Below are 19,664 nucleotides of genomic sequence, written 5' to 3' on the forward strand. Positions count from 1 at the left end.
TGCGGAAGCCGGTGTACGCGAAGCCCGACGCGGAGCCAGGGGCGCTGGGCGAGCTGGGCCGGGCGGTGCGGCTGGAGCTGAGCCCAGCGGAGAAGCGCCGTCAGGAGGAGAGCATCCGACGGCACCAGATTAACATCTACCTGAGCGACCGCATCTCGCTGCACCGCCGCCTGCCCGAGCGCTGGAACCCGCTGTGAGTACCGCCGGGATCCGAGAGGCGGCTGTAGGGCGGGGCGAGGAGCCGAGCCCAGCCTGTCCTGCACGGCACGGCTCCGTGCGGCGGCTGCCCCGGGCCAGCAGGTGTCCGGTGGCGGCGATCAGCGGGGCACAGCCTTCAGTTCCCCTCGAAAACTCAAGAGCTGTTGGTACAGTATCGTAGTATCGTTTTTCTCCGCGGACCGCTTTAAAAGCACCGCGTATCTCATAGACTGGAAGTTGTCAGCGCTTGTGCCACTGATCTCTTCCTTAAGGCAGACGAGGGCACGGCGCTGGCCATGGCGCAGTCTAAGAGAGGCTGATCTCTGCAGGGTGGTGTCAGCCTTTTCCCGTGGCACCGCGCAGATCCCGGTCGTCCCCCGGTTAGGTCACTGCATGCAGTGTACTTTTCCAGCCACTCCCAACTCTACAAATATTGTACTTCCCAGAATTCAGCTTTGCGCTGCACTCAAGTACTTCACACAATGTGAATTGGGCTGTTCTGTCACAAAGAAAGTTCAGGTACATGTTTACTGGGACTGTGCTGCTGTTTCATGATACCTAAGTGCCCTCTTAAATGCTGAAAGTCCATCTAACTTCACACTTCCTTTGTTCTTGGATAATTTGTTGTTGGGACAGTTTACCAGAGATAATGGCACCAGCAACTTTAATATAAGGATTAGATACCTTGGACAGATGGTTTGAGTTGGCAAACCACAGTTTGGTGTAGTCGTGAAGGTGGTGCTGAAAGTTTGTCTGTATGGTTGCTTCTGGCCTATGCAAATACTGTGTTTGATTCAGAGGTTCATCTCGACGTGGCTCATCCTGTAAGCAAGTAGAAAGTTGCTGAGAAGGATAGCCTTAAACAAGAGAAAAGGGGACCAATTAGAGTATGTGCCTTCAGCCAACTCAAGTCCCTTCCACCTCAGCTAGTTGATTTCTTTGCAGTGGGCTCGTGGTCACAGGAAACTGGGGAGAAGACAGAGCCCTGTCTCTGCCATACATTTCTTTCTTGTTTGTGTCTTGAACAGCTGCTCACTCAATTCTACTTACAAGTGTTCAATCTAAAACATGTATCTTACAGTGACAAAAAATTGCAGTGTGAATGCAAGGCCTCTTTACTGTAACTGCAAGCCTGACAGCAGGCTTGTTTACCTTAGCTAGCTCATACTGTGTTCATACTGTCGCTTCTGAAGCAGTCTATAGACGGGACTATAGCATCTACAGAGGCTTACGTTGTGTTTCTACAGGAAGAGTTTAAGTTGTTTCAAAAAATCACTGCAATTTCTCCTAGACCTTCTGCTGGAGGAAGTGGAAGATTGCAGTTGTTGAGCTGTTGAGATAGATAGAGGGGGCAGATTCTTGAAATAATATAAGAAGGATCTTGGATCTTGCTGTGGTGGTGTGCTGTTTTTGATTTTAGTACTTGCATGTTGAAATGATAAAATATCTAAGCCAAAGGATTGCAAAGTGTTAATGACGTAATCTTGGAGATAATTGTTTTCTGAAGATAGGGCTGTGTTGTACTGTTTTAGTATCTATATACTGGTGCACTGAAGTTGTTCGTGTATTTCCACACAGTTAAATCTAAATTTGGCAGAAATATCACAGAACATCTATCTAACTTCCACAGCAAATATAAAAAAATTTCCCCAAAGACAATTTTGCAATAAAGTTGTTACTACTTCCCTTAAGAGGGAAGAACGTTAAAGAGATCCAGGTCCAAAAAACGCCCCCAAAACATTAAAAAAGGTATCCACAAGCCTGTACTGCCAAAAAATTCTTTGCATTCCATTAGAGGCTGTATGGATTGAAATGTCAAGTCTAAGGAATATCTGGTTTACTTTGTTTTATTTTGGTAATGCTTGACCAACCAGATAAGAATTTAATGATCTTTATGAACACTGGGATGGTGAGAGAGGCTGTGATGATAGGAAATGTGTAGTAATGCTTCAGCTTTCCCAAGGTGGTGTGAAGACTACATTTCTAGATGTGATCAGTGAAACTGTTTGGGTACCTAATGTCCAGAAAGTGACAAATATGCAACTTTTTTTTTTTTTTTAAGTGGTCTATTTCAGAGGAGAGGCAGAGAACTGTGTGCTAATAAGGCTTGGGTCTCTCCTAAGTTTGTTATTTAGAAACTGATAAGGAATAGAATTAGTAGTAGCTTGGTGTGATCTATTGAGATAGAGTCAATCTGGCTTTTACCAAGCATGGCATGTCTCAAACCTGCTGGAGTTCATTAGGGGAAAAAAAAAAAAAAGTGTGCTGTTGTCTTCTTGTGATGAGTTCCTTAAACAGCTGTGGAGTAAGGTGAAAATTCCTTGCATTTATAAATAACTGGATAAAGATGGAAAGCATTCGTTTTCTTTTTTTTGTAGTGAAGAAGGGTTGCTGGTCAAGTTTCACAGAAACCTTGTTGGACCCAATGCTGTTCAGCTTATGGCATGATTTCTGTAATGAAAGGACTGATGTCATTTTCCAGGCACTTTGGCCTGAAAGACAAAGAGGCTGCTGAGCGGTGCCTGTTGCTGAGCCATGGCACTATTAGCTTGATGCATGAGGAGGATGAAGCACCTTGAGCCACCACCTTGCTCCATGAATCCATGTGCTGTGAAGTATAAGGAAGTCCATCTCTGGAAAGTTCAAATCAAGCATTCATCAGATATTAACAGATACTGTATTGTGGCCTTTTTGGTCTGTACCAGCACATTTTTATGTGTGTGAGGCAAGTCTTGAAATTTAGACCCGAGGAAAATCGGGGGATGGAAAGAAATGGGAGTAAAGATAGATAACAACCCTTGGATGCTCCTCTGCTTGTTTTAATGTTAATGTCCTTCTACATTCATCAGTGACCCATTTTGAAGGTACTGCCACAGAGAATTTTGACTTGTAAGACTGAAAATATCTAAACTAGTAAGTCTTTAGCCTGTTCTGCAACATTATGGATACAAGGTGTTGCTTTATCAGAAATAGGTGGCACAAATATTTTCCACTGTTGTATGTAGTACATCTTGGACTTGCTATCAGACCGGAAGTGTGGCAATAGTTACTGATAAAAGATGGAAGGAAGCTGTAGAGGTGTTTGTCCAGCAGTCATAAGCAGGAAGAGGAATATGGCCTGAGTTTAGCCCTCAAAATAATGTCATATTTGATTATGAATTCCATCAGATTGTATGTACTTTATTATAAAGTTTCTTCAGCGTGAGATGTTTTTCATACTAATATATCCTTGCCAATGTAAATGTTCACGTCTTTATTCCTTATTCTCACAGACTGCCATAATACATTATTCTGAGAACTGATTCTTTTTCTCTCGAATTACAGACCTGGAAAATGTGATAGCTTCCGTCATTTCCTTTAGACAGTTACTGCTTCCTTTAACTGTCTTGGCTTGTAATCAGCATCTGATAATACTGTTTCATCATGCAGAAGCTTTTTAGTTCTGTTGACAGCTAGAACTATAAGTATATGCATGTACAAATATGCATGCATATATATAAAAATCAACCTATGAAAAAGTACTCTTTTGGTTAAAGTATTGTGAATAAGGATGTACAGTTTGCCAGGGAATTATGAAATGGTGCAATTTGTAAAAGGCTAGTAGCAAAATATGTCATAGGACTATGGAGTAACAGGTTGGATTTAACTCTTCAGTGGTTCTTCACATTCAGTGTCATAGTGTGTTCCTGCAAGTCTTCTTTGTTGGGTCCAATTTGGACCATGAAGATGATCAGAGGGCTGGAGTACCTCCCCTGTGAGAACAGGCTGAGGGAGTTGGGACTCTTCAGCCTGGAGAGGAGAAGGCTCCGAGGGGACCCTAAAGCGGCCTTCCAGTGTCTGAAGGGGCCTACAGGAAAGCTGAGGAGGGACTTTTTATGAGAATAGGTAGCGATAGAAAAAGAAGAATTGGCTTTTAACTTTTTAACTGGAAGAGGGTAGATTTAGACTAGATATTAGGAAGAAATTCTTTGCTGTGCGGGTGGTGAGACACTGGGACATGTTGCCCAGAGAGGTTGGATGCATTGAAGGCCAGGCTGCATGGGGCTTTGAGCAACCTGGTCTAGAGGGAGGTGTCCCTGCCTATAGCATGGCGGTTGGAACTAGGTGATCTTAAAGGTCCCTTCCAACCCAAACCATTCTATGATTCCATGATTCTATGGGCAACAGTGTTGTGCTAAGATTTTTCCAACTTTGAAAACTGCTTTTTCTGCCTATTCTTGAATTCGAATGTGAGTCTCACACAATCTATCTTGGTACTGTGCTTTTTTTGTTTACTGTGCTGTAAACACCCAATTCCATTGACTACCCATCTTGCTAGCAAATTCCCAGGGCAATCCTTGAGACCGGCTTTTCTCCCTCTTCTGCTCTGGGTAGATGTGACACCGAGGGACGTGGTTTAGTGGGTGTTGTGGTGATGAGTTGATGGTTGGGCTAGGTGATCATGGAGGTCTTTTCCAACCTTAGCATTTGGGTGCGATCGGCAGGCTGCTATTTCCAGGAGCCTCGCTCACCTGCTGCAATAGCAGTCTGGGCTTTCCTCTTCAGCACACTGGAAAGGAAAGCTTCCCACAAGCTTCCCACAGTATCTTTAGATGACAAATAAAAAACAGCAATCACATTTTACAGCACTGAAAGTGGACTCCATGGCATGCTTATCTGCAGAAGCTTGAGCTTGCAGGCTTGCTCCTTCCTTGTGAGTGCAGTATTTGCATGCAGGCTTCATTTGCTATAGATATGTTCATGCTTTACAGCTGAGTGGAGTCCAAACAGACAATACTTCTACGTACAGGCAAATGTTTTGCATAAAACACTTGCAGCTGTATATGCTTTTACTATCTTCATAATGTTATGGTCATTATTTTGGTGATTGTTTTTTTTTTTTTTTTTTTCCCCCAAGCTTTTTTTGGAGGGGATAATTGGTAACAACTACAGAAATTATAATGCTATTTAACTACGTTGGTCATAATACCTTCTAGTTATTACTTTATCATTAGTTTGCAGGATTCTTCACGTTTGTAAGTAGATTTGGACCCACACAGCAGTGTGTGACTGGGATTACTCATTCCTTCCTCCTGCGGTTATATGGAGGAGTAATACATCTGCAGCATTACTGTTTTGTTTGTTTGTTTTAAATCAGCAGTCTTGTGTTTTGTAGCAATACAGAACACAGGGATGCTTCCATGACTGCTTTGGTATTTTTGTATGCACGTACTTTCATATTTTAGTATACTCTGCTTTGGTATTTTTGTATATTTTACTATTTTTGAGATATTGTTTCCTATTTTCCCTAAAAATGTGCAAGTTTTCTTTATAGAATCATAGAATGGTCTGGGTTGTAAGGACCCTTTATCATTTTGCTTTTAATTAACAGTCATCCTCCCGCATTTTCCAGTAGAAATCAGTGTTATTTCTTGATTGTTTTCCTTTGCAGCTTCTTACAGAGTTCTTCAGCTTCCTCTGACCTCTAGATGACTGCTTGGTTTGAGTTGGTTTTGTTTTAATGTGACACAGTTTCCAGATCAGTGATAGTTAAGCACAAGTGATGACGTTTTCTTCTCTAATTTTTTTCAAACTGTGATTTCACTACACACTGTGTCTCAGAAGTCCAGGTGCATCTGCACCCTGCTGCTTGTGATGGTTACAATAACTTTCAGCTAATGTACTACCTTGCAAAATGCTTTTCTTGTCTTGAATCAAGTTATACACCTAAAAGTAATTTTTTTTTTTCAATGTATGTGTGTGAAATCACAGTTTTCACCTAAAAGTAAATTTTTGAATGTGTGTGGAATTGTACAGCTTGGTACAAATGTTACGTGTGTCTCACAGATTTGGAAGAAGATTGCAAGCATGGGTAACCATTTGAAAAAGAGTAACATAGTTTCAAATCAGCAAAATAAAAATACTTAAGAACAACAATAACAAACACATTTTTTTCCTCACTTAATCATGTGGAAATGCCTTCTTACCGACATCCAGAATCTGGGCCAGAACTTCTACAGGTTTCTTAGAAGACTGTAGAGAATGTAAGTGTACAGGTGAGCCTATGGATGTTTTTGAATTTGTGGATTTTAGGACCTGATTGCATTACAGCCTCATAGACTGTGTTGTGATCTGGGGGGGTAAAGGGGTCTTTGCATCATAGTTTGTTCCAGACTGGAGCAGGTGATGAGTGATCTGACCTCTATCCCTAGTTTGTCCTGTTGACTCATTTCGGCCTTGCCCTGTTAATTTGTCTGTCCTGGCTGTTACCAGCAGCTTGCAGCTCTCTCTTTGCTAAGCAGGGCAAGACACACCTTCCATAAGGTGTGAGGAGGTGTGCAGAACCAAGTGCAGTCTTTGCATTCCTTGTCTGGATGAGGCCTTGAGGCTTCTTAATTTTTAAGCAGAACTGACGCTTCCTTCAAGGTGCTTTCATCTGAGAAAATATATTAGGCTGAAAAATTGGGTGATGTTTGGAGGAGATAAGAGTAACCTGATTTATATCCTTTAATTGCATTGAAAACCTTGCGCTTACACATCTAGGATTTTGATTTAATAGAGCTGTGTGGCTTTTGGCTTACAGATTTTATCCATAGGTTGCACTCACCTAAGGAGGAACAAGGAAGGGCCACTCAAGCACAGATTCATCCTGGAGGAGATCACAGCCTGAGTAGCAGTGCAGGTTGGCTCAGAAAGCAGGGCTGCACTCTGTGTTGTGCTGAGGAGCTTGAGGTGCTCATGGTTGGAGGGGAGGGAGAGGGAGAGCAGGGCCCCAGCGCAGCTTAGTCCTCTGCCTTTGGGAGGCATTTTGTCTTGGCAGGCTCTCACATTGGTACTTCTGCAGTTTATGGAGTGGAAGTGAAGAAGATGAAAGCGGATTTGGATGCCCCCAGCTGTTGCCATAGGTGTGGATCAGCTGTATTTTCTCAGAGCCAACAAAGTGCTGCTTTTGAGCACACTTCTCACTAAATGGGCACCCTTTAATTCCACACCTTAACCACGTTCAAATTAGGAACTTTTTGAGAGAAGAAGAATCTTGAGCTTCCCTATGGTTTGGGGCATTCATATTAAAAATAAAAAATAAAAAAATAAAAAGAAAATGTCAGCGGTCTAAATGTATTGGTGCAGAGAGCTGAGAATAATTGCAACATCTAGATTTTCAGCAGACTACCTTTTTTTCCGTTAAAAAATGTTCAAGTCTGTCTATTCTAAAAGAGAAGTATATATTTACAAAATCTTAAATAGCTTGTGAGCAGACTGTATTCCTAACAAATTTCTGAAAACTTTCACTTACTTTTTTTTTTTCTTAAAATATGAGTAGCTGGGCATGTAGAACATAAAATTTGGAAATGTCTTGCACCGAAGCGTGTCAGCAACCCTACTTAAGTCATGGCAGCGTGCCTGCTGTACACACGTTCACACTCTCTCTCCCTGCTTAGAGATACACATCTCTGAGAACAGCTCCTTACACTGAAATAAATTGAGTAATTACATTAATTGACATAAATGTTCTCCAGAATAGCCCATTGAATTTTGTTTAGGCATTTCCTGCCTGATGTCTCTTTAGTTTCTAATAAATAACCTATTGCAATGCTTACTAACAGAAAATTTTGTAGCGTAGTAGATGCCAAGGTTAAATTATTAAACTCATCAGCCTCACAGTCTCAGACTGTAAATTGCAAATGCAGAAAGAGAAAACCCAAACCTCACAAGACGTTTGATTTATAGTGATGCATCTTTACTTGCGTTATTTTAGGTTTTATTTGGGGAAGTTATATGTTTGAATAGGTGCAGTAGGGAGAGATCCAGGAGGGATGGAAGACAGTGAATGTGGTTCTAAGTTTGTGCTCACTGAAAGAAAGATGTGTACCTGCATTATCCTCTCTTTCATCTCATCTAGGAATAAAAAGATTCATGACTGAATGCCATTAGAATTTACTTCTTTTTTTTTTTTTTCTCAGTGACTGATCCAGGTGTTGTAATTTTTTTTTCAAAATCAGCTTGAGTAAGAGACATCTGCTTTCCTGAAGCAATACCCTCTCATATACACACTTCTAAAATTTTATTGAGTTTTTAAATATATATGTATAAATATATATAGTGCTTATCTCTGTATGTATAAACAAAATCAAATCCCTGTAGTTGAATAAGGTAATGAGAGAGTAGTTGTGTAACGTATGGGACATATATTGTATTCATGACAGACCTATTGTGTTTATTTTCCATGCTTAGAAATGTCAAATTTACAAGCAGCTCATTTCTTTATGCCTACAGGGTGTTTCTATGAACTGTTTGGTAGTTGTGATAGCAATGTTCTGGGTGGTGTATCAGCCAGCAGTAGGAACTGGGTAGTTTCCTCTCAGTTAACTTTAGCCATGGAAAGTGAAGCATCTGCCCTACAGTTAAATCTCTATTGACAGAGGAGAGGTGTGGGCCTACAAGGGCCTGTTTGTCTATCCTGGATAAATATTCTAAGAAGGGTGAGAGGGATTGTCTTTGTGGACACACAGAGCTGGCTGAAGGACAGTACTGGGTCTTCAGGTAGCTGCCATAAGGCATGGTTAATCTGCTCCTGTCATGGCACCCGTCCTGGGCCAGGTCAGTGCTGGGCATTTGGGGGTAGCACTAACGCAGGCCTTAGTGAGGAACTGAAAGCAGTTTGCAGTATAGATAGTATAAATATACGTTCTCTAGCTGCAAAAACATATTTTTGAGCTACTGTCACCAGCTTATATCTTCCCTGTCATTTTAATGACATATTGTAACTGACTTGGGTTTGTTTTTCTCAATAACCCAAAGTAGGAGTGAAATGATTCACGTAGAAAATAAATGCTTGAATACTTGGGTGACACATGGGGAATAAAAATACATCTGGCAGCTTGCAAGGATGAATACAGAAGAAGCACTGTGAAGATGGTTCTGCTGTAAGTAGATGTTGGAAAAGGGAGAAGATGACCGGTTTTGATACTGAGTTTCCTGTCTTTAGTCTTTTCTTTTTTAAGCTTCTTTTTTTCTTGTTAGGTGTCAGTGTTTACTGTAGATATGTCTCCTGTTTAATTATTCTGCAACGACACCTATAAACGTTTTTATTTCTGAGAATTACAATATTTTCTTACCTGGGTATGTTTCCAGGATTTAAATGCTTTAGGTTGTGATCTTCGCAATGGCATTCTTTCCTAAGTCTGAGCAAAACTCTCTGAAATTTCCTTCAATACAGAAAGATAAGGAAAAGAGCACTTCATTTTAGCAACAGTGTTTGAGACTAGTAGCAGTTTAGTAGAAAGGTAGTCATGGGTATGTGTCTTGGAAATAACTTACAAGGTGGACGTGCAATTTTGCACAGTAGCTGAATGATAATTTTTCTCTAATTTTTTTTTTGTGAAGTTGCAAAATGTTAGCTAGTGCGTATCTGGTGATTGTTTTTTCCCCACAAATGAATGTAATGCAGTAAGAAGCTGAATTCTGTACTGCTCTGCATGTTGGAGTATGCCAACAGGTGATGGAGGCATTCCTGTTAGGGGGATGGAGAGCAGGCACAGGCAGCCTGAGGAGCCAGCTCTCCTCCTCGCCATGCTGATAATAAGTCGCTCTTTTTTACAAAATGCTTTTCCTCTTAACCTCTTTCTTGACTTTAGCCTCTTTCTTGAGAAATATGGGCTCTGGTCTGCTCCATGAGAGGCTGACTTTTTTCCGCAGCCTCAGTAATACTTGATGGAGGAGGCAGCAATGCACAATGAATCAGGAGCAGTCTGGGGACTGCTTTGTTCTCTGCCAAATTATGTTTCCTGTCTCCAGCATGTGATTTTTAGGCAAATTCATTGAAGTCTTTAATCTATAATTAGGCTTATAAGCTTCTTTAGACCTTTTGGATTTCTTTTCTCTTTTCGCATAAGGGAATGCAACTTTAATATTCCATGAATCTTTTTGAGACATTTTCTGGAGAAAACTCCCCTGGAGGTTTTCTCCTATTTATTTCTTCTTTCCTTAATTTTTCTAAAATGGGTAGGTAATGATCCATCAAGAATTTGTTTCCATCAAGAAATGAACTGAAATTACCTAGTGCAAGTGATTGTGATATATAACAGGATTTTTTTTTTTCTGGCAGTAATGAGCATAATTGCTTTACAGTAGGCTAGAGAAAATATGTATTTCTAAAATTGGATTCATGTTGTTGGTTTTTCTTCATTGTTCTTAGAGGAAAAAAAATGTTACATTTGGCAAAATAAATGACTTCTGTCACCAGCCATGAGTGTGAGGCACCTCTGTGTGGAGCATGTCTTAGCATTGGTGCAGCCTGGGGGGATAAGTGCTTTTCTTCTTCAATGTGTATGTGTGTGTGTGTGTGTGTGTGTGTGTATGCATGCATATCTCATGTAAAATGAATGCTGTTATATAGCATTCCTGTCATGTTTGAGAAGCACACGTCTGTGTTCCTCCTCCACCCAATTATCATTTCTCCTCTTTGTTTCCTCATTTTCAGGTATTTATTACAAAATTATTCTACATCTTTTTTTTTTTTTCTCTTGAGAATTGTAATTTTAGATTTATTTACCCAGATATAGACACTTTCTCTTACAACACCTCAGATATTAATAAATACTACCTAATCTTTAAATAAATCTATGAGAATTCTCTTTTTATTATCTTGTTATTATCACAACAGCATTGCAGTCAGTAAATGTAGTCTTGCTGTGCTAAAGATTAGCAGTTTTCATATCAGTGCGTGTGTGTTTTGAGGAATTTTGCCTCTTGTAAATGGGACTCATGGATTTTGCTGTCACACTTGCTCCTGGTCAGTTCTGCTTTCTTCCTTCATTGTGTTTTGGACAACTTACTGATAACCTGTCTTGATTGGAGGGATACCCTACATGCTGTTGTACCTGTTGGTACCCAGTAATGTATAGGAATGTGTCCTTCTGCCCCTCTCATCTTCCAGGCAGTAAGCTGGAGGCATAGGAAGCCTCTCAGGTCTCTAAACTGCTGCTGTTGCAGGGTATAAAACTTTATATGGCACTTGAGGGAAAGGGGAACAACCATGCTAAAAACTCTGTCATTATTTTAAAATTCTTTCAGAATAGGGGGAATCCTTATACTCTTGGCTCATCCAAAAATCTCTTGGCATCCTTATGTTCATTTAGAGAAGCTCGTATATATATATACATATATATAGGAAATCCATTCTGGAACTTAATCCAAAGGTTTGCAAACGTGCTGGCTCTCCACAGAGTCAAAACTGTGCATTTTTAAGACTGTTTTTTTGTGATTTCACTATTATATCTTGACAGTTCTGCGGTCTTCCCAAGTTATGCTTTAGTGTACATATTTCATAGTTACATGACTGGTATTTGTTTGTTTTCTCTTTATATGTTTCTGTTTCTTCAGTTACGTTTTTACTGTCTGGCACCTGTTTTATTTTCCAAAACACAGGTTCTCAATAATTTATGCTGTTTTTACCATGCTTCGTGTTTTTATTTTTCCTTTTTTTTTTTCCCCTTATTTTCTTCTTTCTATAGTCTGCAAGGGGTGTTTTAACCACAACTACTGTATACACCAGCCCAGAATGCCTCCTATTACTTTTCTGTTTAGATAATTTGGGGAGTTGCAGAATTCTAGTCTTAGTTGATTCTGGAAGACCAGTTTTCTAAAGGTATTTGCGTGACTACTCTGTGTACTCACAGTTTTGTTAAGTTCCTCTAAGTGTTCTTAATTTAAAGGTACGAAATATTCATTTGATAACAGTTTTCTAAAAACTGACAAGTGTTTTTGCACTTGTACTAAATGTTGTCCCCTTGATTACAGGTGCAAAGAGAAGAAATATGACTACTATAGCCTGCCCAAAACTTCAGTTGTGATAGCTTTCTATAATGAGGCTTGGTCAACACTTCTGCGAACTGTTCATAGCGTTCTTGAGACATCTCCAGATATACTTTTAGAAGAAGTTATCCTTGTAGATGATTACAGTGACAAAGGTACAAAGAATAATTTTAAATAATGCTGATTTTTGTTTTGTCCTTCTATTTTTTTTTTGTCATCTAGTCCACGGGCGAAATAGATCTCTTTTGGTAATGCACCATGAAATTCTGCAGCAGAGGTATCTAGCTGAAAAATGTTTTGTCTTTTGGAAGCCAATGAAAATTTCAAGTTCTGGACCACATTTTTTGAATGGGGCATGTTTGCTTTGTTGTAATGTGAATGCTTCCATATGTGCATAACTACAGCCTTGTTGGAGCATTCCACCTGTGCTCCTTTGAGCACTTTTCAATTGCTCCAAGGTTATACTGGTGTCAGTTATAGTAAGGAGCATCTGAGTTGTCTGTTTCTATGTGAATTATGGAACACGTAACAGTGCTGTCATTTTCTATCACAGGTGAATTGTGTTAAGAATAAAACCTTCATAATAATAAAACCTTGTGTTAAGGTAAAACCTTCACATTTGAGACAAAATTAATAACTTGGAAGTGAGAAACAGAGCAACTATGAAGCATTCAGTTTCTTAAAAGGAACCAATTTTTGTCCATTCTTATCCTTTCTTAGTGTAGACAGTAAAGCACCAACTATGTCATATAATGATCAAGAAAGAGCGCTCTTTAACATGCCATAAACCAATCACTACAGAACTGTATATATGTTTTTGTTGTCATTATAGACCATTTAAAGGAGCCTTTGGAAAACTATGTGGCTGGCTTACGCAAGGTGCGTCTTATTCGTGCGAACAAGAGGGAAGGACTGGTTCGAGCTCGACTGCTGGGGGCTTCTGTAGCCAAAGGGGACATTCTGACCTTCCTGGACTGCCACTGTGAATGCCATGAGGGCTGGCTGGAACCACTTCTGGAAAGGTATATCAAGACTTTGTGCTGTGGCAGTACGAAGAGTCATTTTAGCGTGTTTCTGGCTTTGCAGGGAAAAAATCACTCTTCACAGACTTTTGTCAGAGGTTATCACAGTCTGGTCCCTCAGGCAATTTTTCTCCTGAAAGAGAGCTAGAAAATAGAAGTCTGGAGCATGAAGAGTTTGTTTTTTTGTTTTCTGTGTGGACCAGGCTGCTTTTATTTTTTCTTCAGAGGAGTGAAAACTTTGTTTTCAAGGAGGAGAGTCCACCCCCTAGCTGTGAAACTGCCTTGAGAAATGGGGATATCAGCCTGAGTGGTGGATAAGAAGATCATCTCAAAAGATGATCTGAGTCATCTTTTTTTTTTTTTTCAGGACAAGGTGCACAGAAGCAGATTGAAGGAGAAGTCAATAAACTCCACCTTCCTTGTCTGAAGATGAGCTAGGCCATCTTTTCAATCTGGTTGTGATACAAAGCATCAGAGGGGTAGATAAAGTAGAGAGGAATTAATGTTATGTCAGCACACCATCTGTGCTGAGATACTGTAATTTGAACTTCTGTTGTTTTTCATCTATATTGCAGATCTGCATAGTTTAGAAAATTTCCATTAATAATAAATACATTTGGGGAAAAAAATGGCAAAAAGGAAACCAGACACCATAAAACCAAGAACACAGAATACTGGTTTTATGGTAAAAGTATTTACGTTATACCTTACCTATACATAGCCAGTACCCAAAGAGCTCTTTAGAGAACGCTTTTCCTACTGTATATCCAGCCAGTGGAGCACTCCACTGCATCACCCCACTGTGCTATCACTATTGAACAGTTTCAGTACCTTAATCAGATCACTTAGATACAGCATATAGGAAATGAACTCTCTCAAAAACATTTCAAAATAAATAAATAAAAAATCATTTCCTCAAGTTATGATTTGCATTCTGTAAAGATGCTTTCTCAGATATCGTAGACCTCAGAGAAAGGCTAGAAAATCTAGCACTACCCAAAAGTGGGGTGAGATTGTCAAGAGAAACACTCCATTTTGCATTTGAAATTGTATCTGGAATAACTATTTTCTTCTTAAAATTGTCGTATTTATTCTTATTTTTGTCTAAATTTCACGATAGATATGTTCCAGATAAATTTTGGTTAACTGTATAGTACAGATAATGTGAAGAATGACACAAGTATAAAAATCGAAGAATAACTATGATTTTAATGACTGCCTTCTTAAAAAACAGCGTATAGGAGTGGAATCATTTCTGTAATGTCTTCACGTTCTTTTTGCAAACCACTAGATGGTAGTCTTGAGAAACAGTTTAGGTAATTGTGAGTGTAATACATTGCCTTCTGTAAAAAGTTAGTTCTGGATGTGTCTTGGAACCTATGCCCTTTTTGCTCTAGCTGCAAATGTCCATCTCTGAGCAGTTGTTTACATGGCACTGGCTCAAATTTATGGAAGCAATATGTCAGTGTTAGAATTTTGCAATGCAACCATCTCTCTAGTTGTAATCTGTTTCTACATTGTACCATCTAGTTAAATTTTACTCTACAGAAAAAGTGATGACTTTTCACTTAGCTGATTCCTTTCATAACTGCAATCATGTGCCAAATATATATTTTTTCACTCTTAATGATCAACTAAGCTCTTTTACTTTTGATAGGGAGTTTTTTTTCTCTGTATTTACATCCTTCCCATTGCTTTGTGCATAACCTTTATGCAAGTGAAAGTGGAGATATACAAATATTGTTAAGCCCTTTTGTGCAGACTGCCAAGTAGCACTTCAGTGGGGGATTTTAAAGAAGAAAATGGCTGTGTTGTATTTCCCTGGTGGCAACAAGAAGGGACCATTTCATGTTTAAGGCAGTCTTTTTCAGCTCAGACAATACCCCTCTGGAGCCACTTCTGTCCTCTGCAGTATTTAACCACCACAAGCTGCTCTAATTTCAGAGAGCTGAGCGTAACAGAGTCAGACCCCCCTGTTCAGCCTGCAGATTTTGAGCTTCATATTCCCGTGAGAAACGAACTGCCCTTGAATGATGGATACATCAGGTCTTGTCTGACCATCTAACACATTCATTTTTTCTTCTTATGTGGAATGCATAAATCAGAAGATGCAGGGCTAAAAGAAGACTCAAAAGTCAAACAAGCACTTCTTGATTGAACTAACCAGAGATGTTTAAGAGTAATGTAGAGAAGACTACTAAAGAGTGATTTAGGAAAAAAGCCTTTGATTGAGTGTTCATGCTTGAATTGATCTATTGTAGTACTAAAAGAGTCCTTTCCAGAATTTAAGGCAAAGGCAAAGAATCTCCTTACATTTTTTAAGGGCAAATACTTTTGGAAAGGAATTCAGAAAACCCTGAATGATACTGAGAAATGGGAGGAAGTTTATCTTCTTGCCAAAGCCTGCTTGCAAGGAATGTCCTCTGCTCTGATGTGTTCCTAGTAGTGATAGAGATCTCAACTATCTTTAGATCAGACTTGCTGATAGTGATGTCATTCTGCAGAACTATCTTTTTTGTCCTTTTAACTGTCTTGTAGTGTTAGGGTTTTTTGAGGCCATCTTCATGATATTTTCACTATTAGGGATCTAATATCATATGATGTGAATCTTTTTTTTTGTTTTGAATTCATGGCATCTTTTTAAATTACTGTGCTAGTGTTCAGTGTAACTTTTTACAGATTATCATATTTATAGGAAAAACTGATTTTGAGGGCCATGGAGCTATCTTATTTGTCCCTGGAGAATGGTAATGATCATGACAAAAGATTACACACTTTCACCTTTGATATGATCCAGGAATCCTACTTCATTCTTCTCTTTTTTATAAGTACTTCAGAAGCAGCTACATGTAAAACGCAGACATTTTTGTTGTGATTGTGATGTTGAATATGGCAGCTGAGCCAGGTGCTGGATATGTAATCACAAGCCATCTGGCATATCACACTTCCACTGTCCAGGAAGTGTGGTCCTTGCCAGATGCCTGAGTCCATCCTAATGCATCCTCAACAGCAACAACAACAAAAAGATTATTCTTGTAGTCATTTTTTCCTTATATTGCAGCATGAGTTGAGAAATTTTGGTTGAGAAAACCATTGTTTTCTTTTCTTGACTGCTCTAGGTTTTGAGTTTTGTAGTAAAAGGAATTATTAGAAGCTTCTCTCAGTAATATGTTCTCTCCTAATGTGCTTATTTCTTCTTTTAAAACCATTAGGATCGCAGAAGAAGAATCAGCTGTTGTATGCCCTGTTATTGATGTTATTGACTGGAATACGTTTGAATACTTGGGAAATGCTGGTGAGCCACAGATTGGTGGATTTGACTGGAGATTGGTCTTCACGTGGCACACAACCCCTGAGAGAGAACAGAAACGAAGAAAGTCCAAGATTGATGTGATCAGGTTAATTTTTATGCATCCTTTTCTTAAACTGTGAATGTTGTGAGTACTTTTCATTTCAGTTGGAAGTGTCAGAACCTGAAAAAACATATTGTGAGTGCTTACCACTTAGTTTGAAATTATGCATTTTGTATGGTTCCCTTTTTTTGGAGTAGCTTCTTTCCAGGAAAAATACTGCTCTAGAAGCTGAAATTCTTGTAATCTGTTGTGTGAAATCCTTATTGCACAAGTAATCACTTACTCCTGTAGATTCACTCCCAACAGACATTTAGCAGCACAAAGAAGGGTTGTATGTTCTCAATTAGTACTGGAGGTTATCCTGTATGCAAAACAAAGAGATCTACATTGTGACAAAACATGTCTTGGTCAGCAATGAAAAGAAGAAAAAAATTGTCAACCAATAAGAAGACAGAAGTCATTCTGAAGACTTTCTCTCTGCTGTAGCAATAGGGGTGGCTCCTTGCTCTGTTTTCAAAGGTGAACCAGTTTTCAGATTCCTCATTTGGGTTGAAATGGTTTAGCATTGCCCACCATAGTTTCTGAGGGACTAACTTGAAGGAGATTGTGTCTTCTTCATGGTGGGTTTTAATTCTGTTTGCAAGAGTTGAAATCCATAGGTGTTATTCATCACCCTGTATTGAATTTTAGGTTAGGTAAAGAAAGTTCAAAGAGTGCTTCTAGCAAATGGGTACTTACTGTAGACAAAATCCCGATAGCTGAGGGTCTGCTATACTTGACATGGAAGTTGCTGTATTTCAGCAGTGCATTGTGAGAAATGAAGCACCTCTTCAGCATTTTTAACGTCACATCCTTTTCTTTATTTAAAAGTTGTCATCTTACAACCTACAACAGATATAGAATGATTGATTTTTTTTTTATTTTTTTTTCCCCAGTCTTTTCTAGGTCACTTATCATGATAATAATATCCTGTGCTTCACTAATATTAATGAATTTATCCTCAACTGTGAGAAAACAGGATTTTTTTAATAGGAAAAGTGAGACAGTAAATCAGACTATTTCAGCATACATTAATATGCATATTAAAAAAAAAACTTTTAAGTAAAAGCCTCTAGCTTAAATACAATGTTTTTCTTCCCAGCAAGAAGGAATTGTCTTTGGAATGCCAAGGGGAAAATGATGATAAGGCTTCAAGGTGGATCAGTGACTGAGCTGAGTGGCATAGTTATCTGGAGAAAGCAGCAGTGCTTAGGGAGTGGTATCACTGTTTGGAAAGACTAGAGGAGGGGTGAGGCAGAAGAGCTTGACAGCTAATGGAGTCTTTTTCTCTTCTCTGTCTCACCTCATCTCTTTCCATTCTTTGAAACAACGTATGACAGTATAAGACTGTGTTGCATCAAAAAGATGGCTGGTAAAATTAGTTTTGACATGTTAAGAATAAGTGATGGCAGACCTAGCATTTTTTAATTCTTATATCAATTGAAATTTAGTAAAATTCATAAAGTGTCAGGTGAATTAAGTTCCAACCAGCATAATGTGGTTGGCACTTTAAAGAGGGTCATTTTCTGAGGCTGTAAACAATTAGGAGCAATATTAAACAAATTCAATTTTCTGTACAGATGCATACACCACTCTACAGAAAGTACATCCTTTAACCATGCTGTTGATCTGTGTCTTGTGCCCTTTAAGCATTGCCCTGCCAGAATGGTTCCAATTTGGACTTCTATTTTTTTCTTTTCTTTTTTTTTGTCAAAGATAGTAAACAATTAAAAGAAATACAGATGGGCAGGTCATATTTGAAGGAAAAAATCTCTCTGAGGCTACATTTACTTAATTTTGATCAGCTAATTTCTGAGTTTTTCCACTTGTTATTAATGGAATCAGGAATATTGTTATTAATTACTAAAGCACAGGTTTGTGTTTACATACAACTTAAGTAAAATTTATAAGTATACTGCACTTAGAATTTCAGAACTGACTAAAATAATTCTACCACAAAGAACATATGTTCTGTAATTTGAAGTAACAGGCAACTCATTTAATACCAGTCTCAAAGATTTACAGTTGCAAAAATCTATCCTTGCATAACGTTTGTCTTCTCACATTTCATTGATGTTTTTATTTTAATATATTTTGAAACTCATTTCTGATACAGTTTGGTTAGCAGAACATTAAGTTCAAATGGCCTCACAGTAGAATACTTAATTGATCAGTAGCTGCCTCTTACTCTGTATCCTGAAGTCTGAGAAAATAGACAGTGAAAATGTATTTCTAACTCATTTTGTTGGTTTTTAAATTCCTTTTCTTTTAATTAAATTTAGAGTTATTATTCTCTTTTACAGGTCTCCCACCATGGCAGGCGGATTGTTTTCTGTGAGTAAGAAGTATTTTGATTATCTTGGTTCATATGACACAGGAATGGAAGTCTGGGGAGGAGAAAATCTTGAGTTTTCATTTAGGGTAAGTGACTTTTTTTTCGTGAGAGTAAAAACAAGCTTCTTATTTGTTTCATCCTGTCCTTTTTACTCAGTAAGATGGCTGTGATGTTAGCGAATGTAAAGAAGAGAATATTTCAGTATGCATTTACATTAATCTTTTCATCGTTCTCACGTTTCATTAGAGCTATATTTTCCTTCAGAATAACCATTTGAAAAGACATCTTTTTAAAGTATTTCTTTATTTGGAATGTCAGCGTAAAATGTAAGCAGTGGTGTGACATTAGAGTATGAAGTTTATGTTCTGTGGCTTAAAGCAGATAGTTGGAAAGACACATTAGTAGTTCCTACATGTGGTGCTGGAGTTCACTGTAGCAGCTGGTAGAGGGAACAGCTGGCAATTGATGGAAGTTATCAGTGGGACAGGGTGAGCAAGCCTGTGCTTCTGTAAGGCTTAATTCTGTTTCACATCAGGAAAAGTTTGTATAAAGGTTATAAAAGACAATGAGGAAATATCCAGGAACTGTAGAACGGCACCACACCAGAGGATGGATCTGGAATCAGGCAAGAAGCAGATAGATTGCTGTGCTGGAATAGAAAGGATTTGCAGTGAAGGAAAAGAAGATATGGGACAATGAAGACAGATGAGTAAAGTGATCACGCTCTCCTCATGTCCACTGTTACATGAACTGTTGCTGATTCCCACTGAGCACATGGTTCAACTCAGCTTGCTGAAGCAATCCAGCGGTGGTTTAGAAGGTATCCCACAATGCCATTTTTGATTTGTGGGGAGCTCCTAACTTACTATCCATGCTTTTCGTTGTTGTGTTGGGTTTTTTTTGTGTTTTTTTTTGTGGGTTTTT

General features: G+C 38.9%; 1 protein-coding gene across 1 annotated transcript in view; it reads left to right on the top strand.

Moving 5' to 3' along the window:
- The window catches only part of LOC100547876 (polypeptide N-acetylgalactosaminyltransferase 12-like), a 28,614-nt gene extending 9,689 nt beyond the window's left edge, over positions 1-18,925 (top strand). The window contains exons 3-7 of the mRNA XM_010708662.1: positions 3-193; positions 11,977-12,146; positions 12,824-13,013; positions 16,226-16,411; positions 18,709-18,925. Coding sequence (XP_010706964.1) covers positions 3-193; positions 11,977-12,146; positions 12,824-13,013; positions 16,226-16,411; positions 18,709-18,910 — 939 coding nt within the window. The 3' untranslated portion in view covers positions 18,911-18,925. The remainder of the gene's footprint in view (positions 1-2; positions 194-11,976; positions 12,147-12,823; positions 13,014-16,225; positions 16,412-18,708) is intronic.
- The last annotated feature ends 739 nt before the right edge of the window (positions 18,926-19,664 follow it).

Source organism: Meleagris gallopavo, chromosome 3 (genome assembly GCF_000146605.3).
Source record: "Meleagris gallopavo isolate NT-WF06-2002-E0010 breed Aviagen turkey brand Nicholas breeding stock chromosome 3, Turkey_5.1, whole genome shotgun sequence".
NCBI lineage: Eukaryota > Metazoa > Chordata > Aves > Galliformes > Phasianidae > Meleagris > Meleagris gallopavo.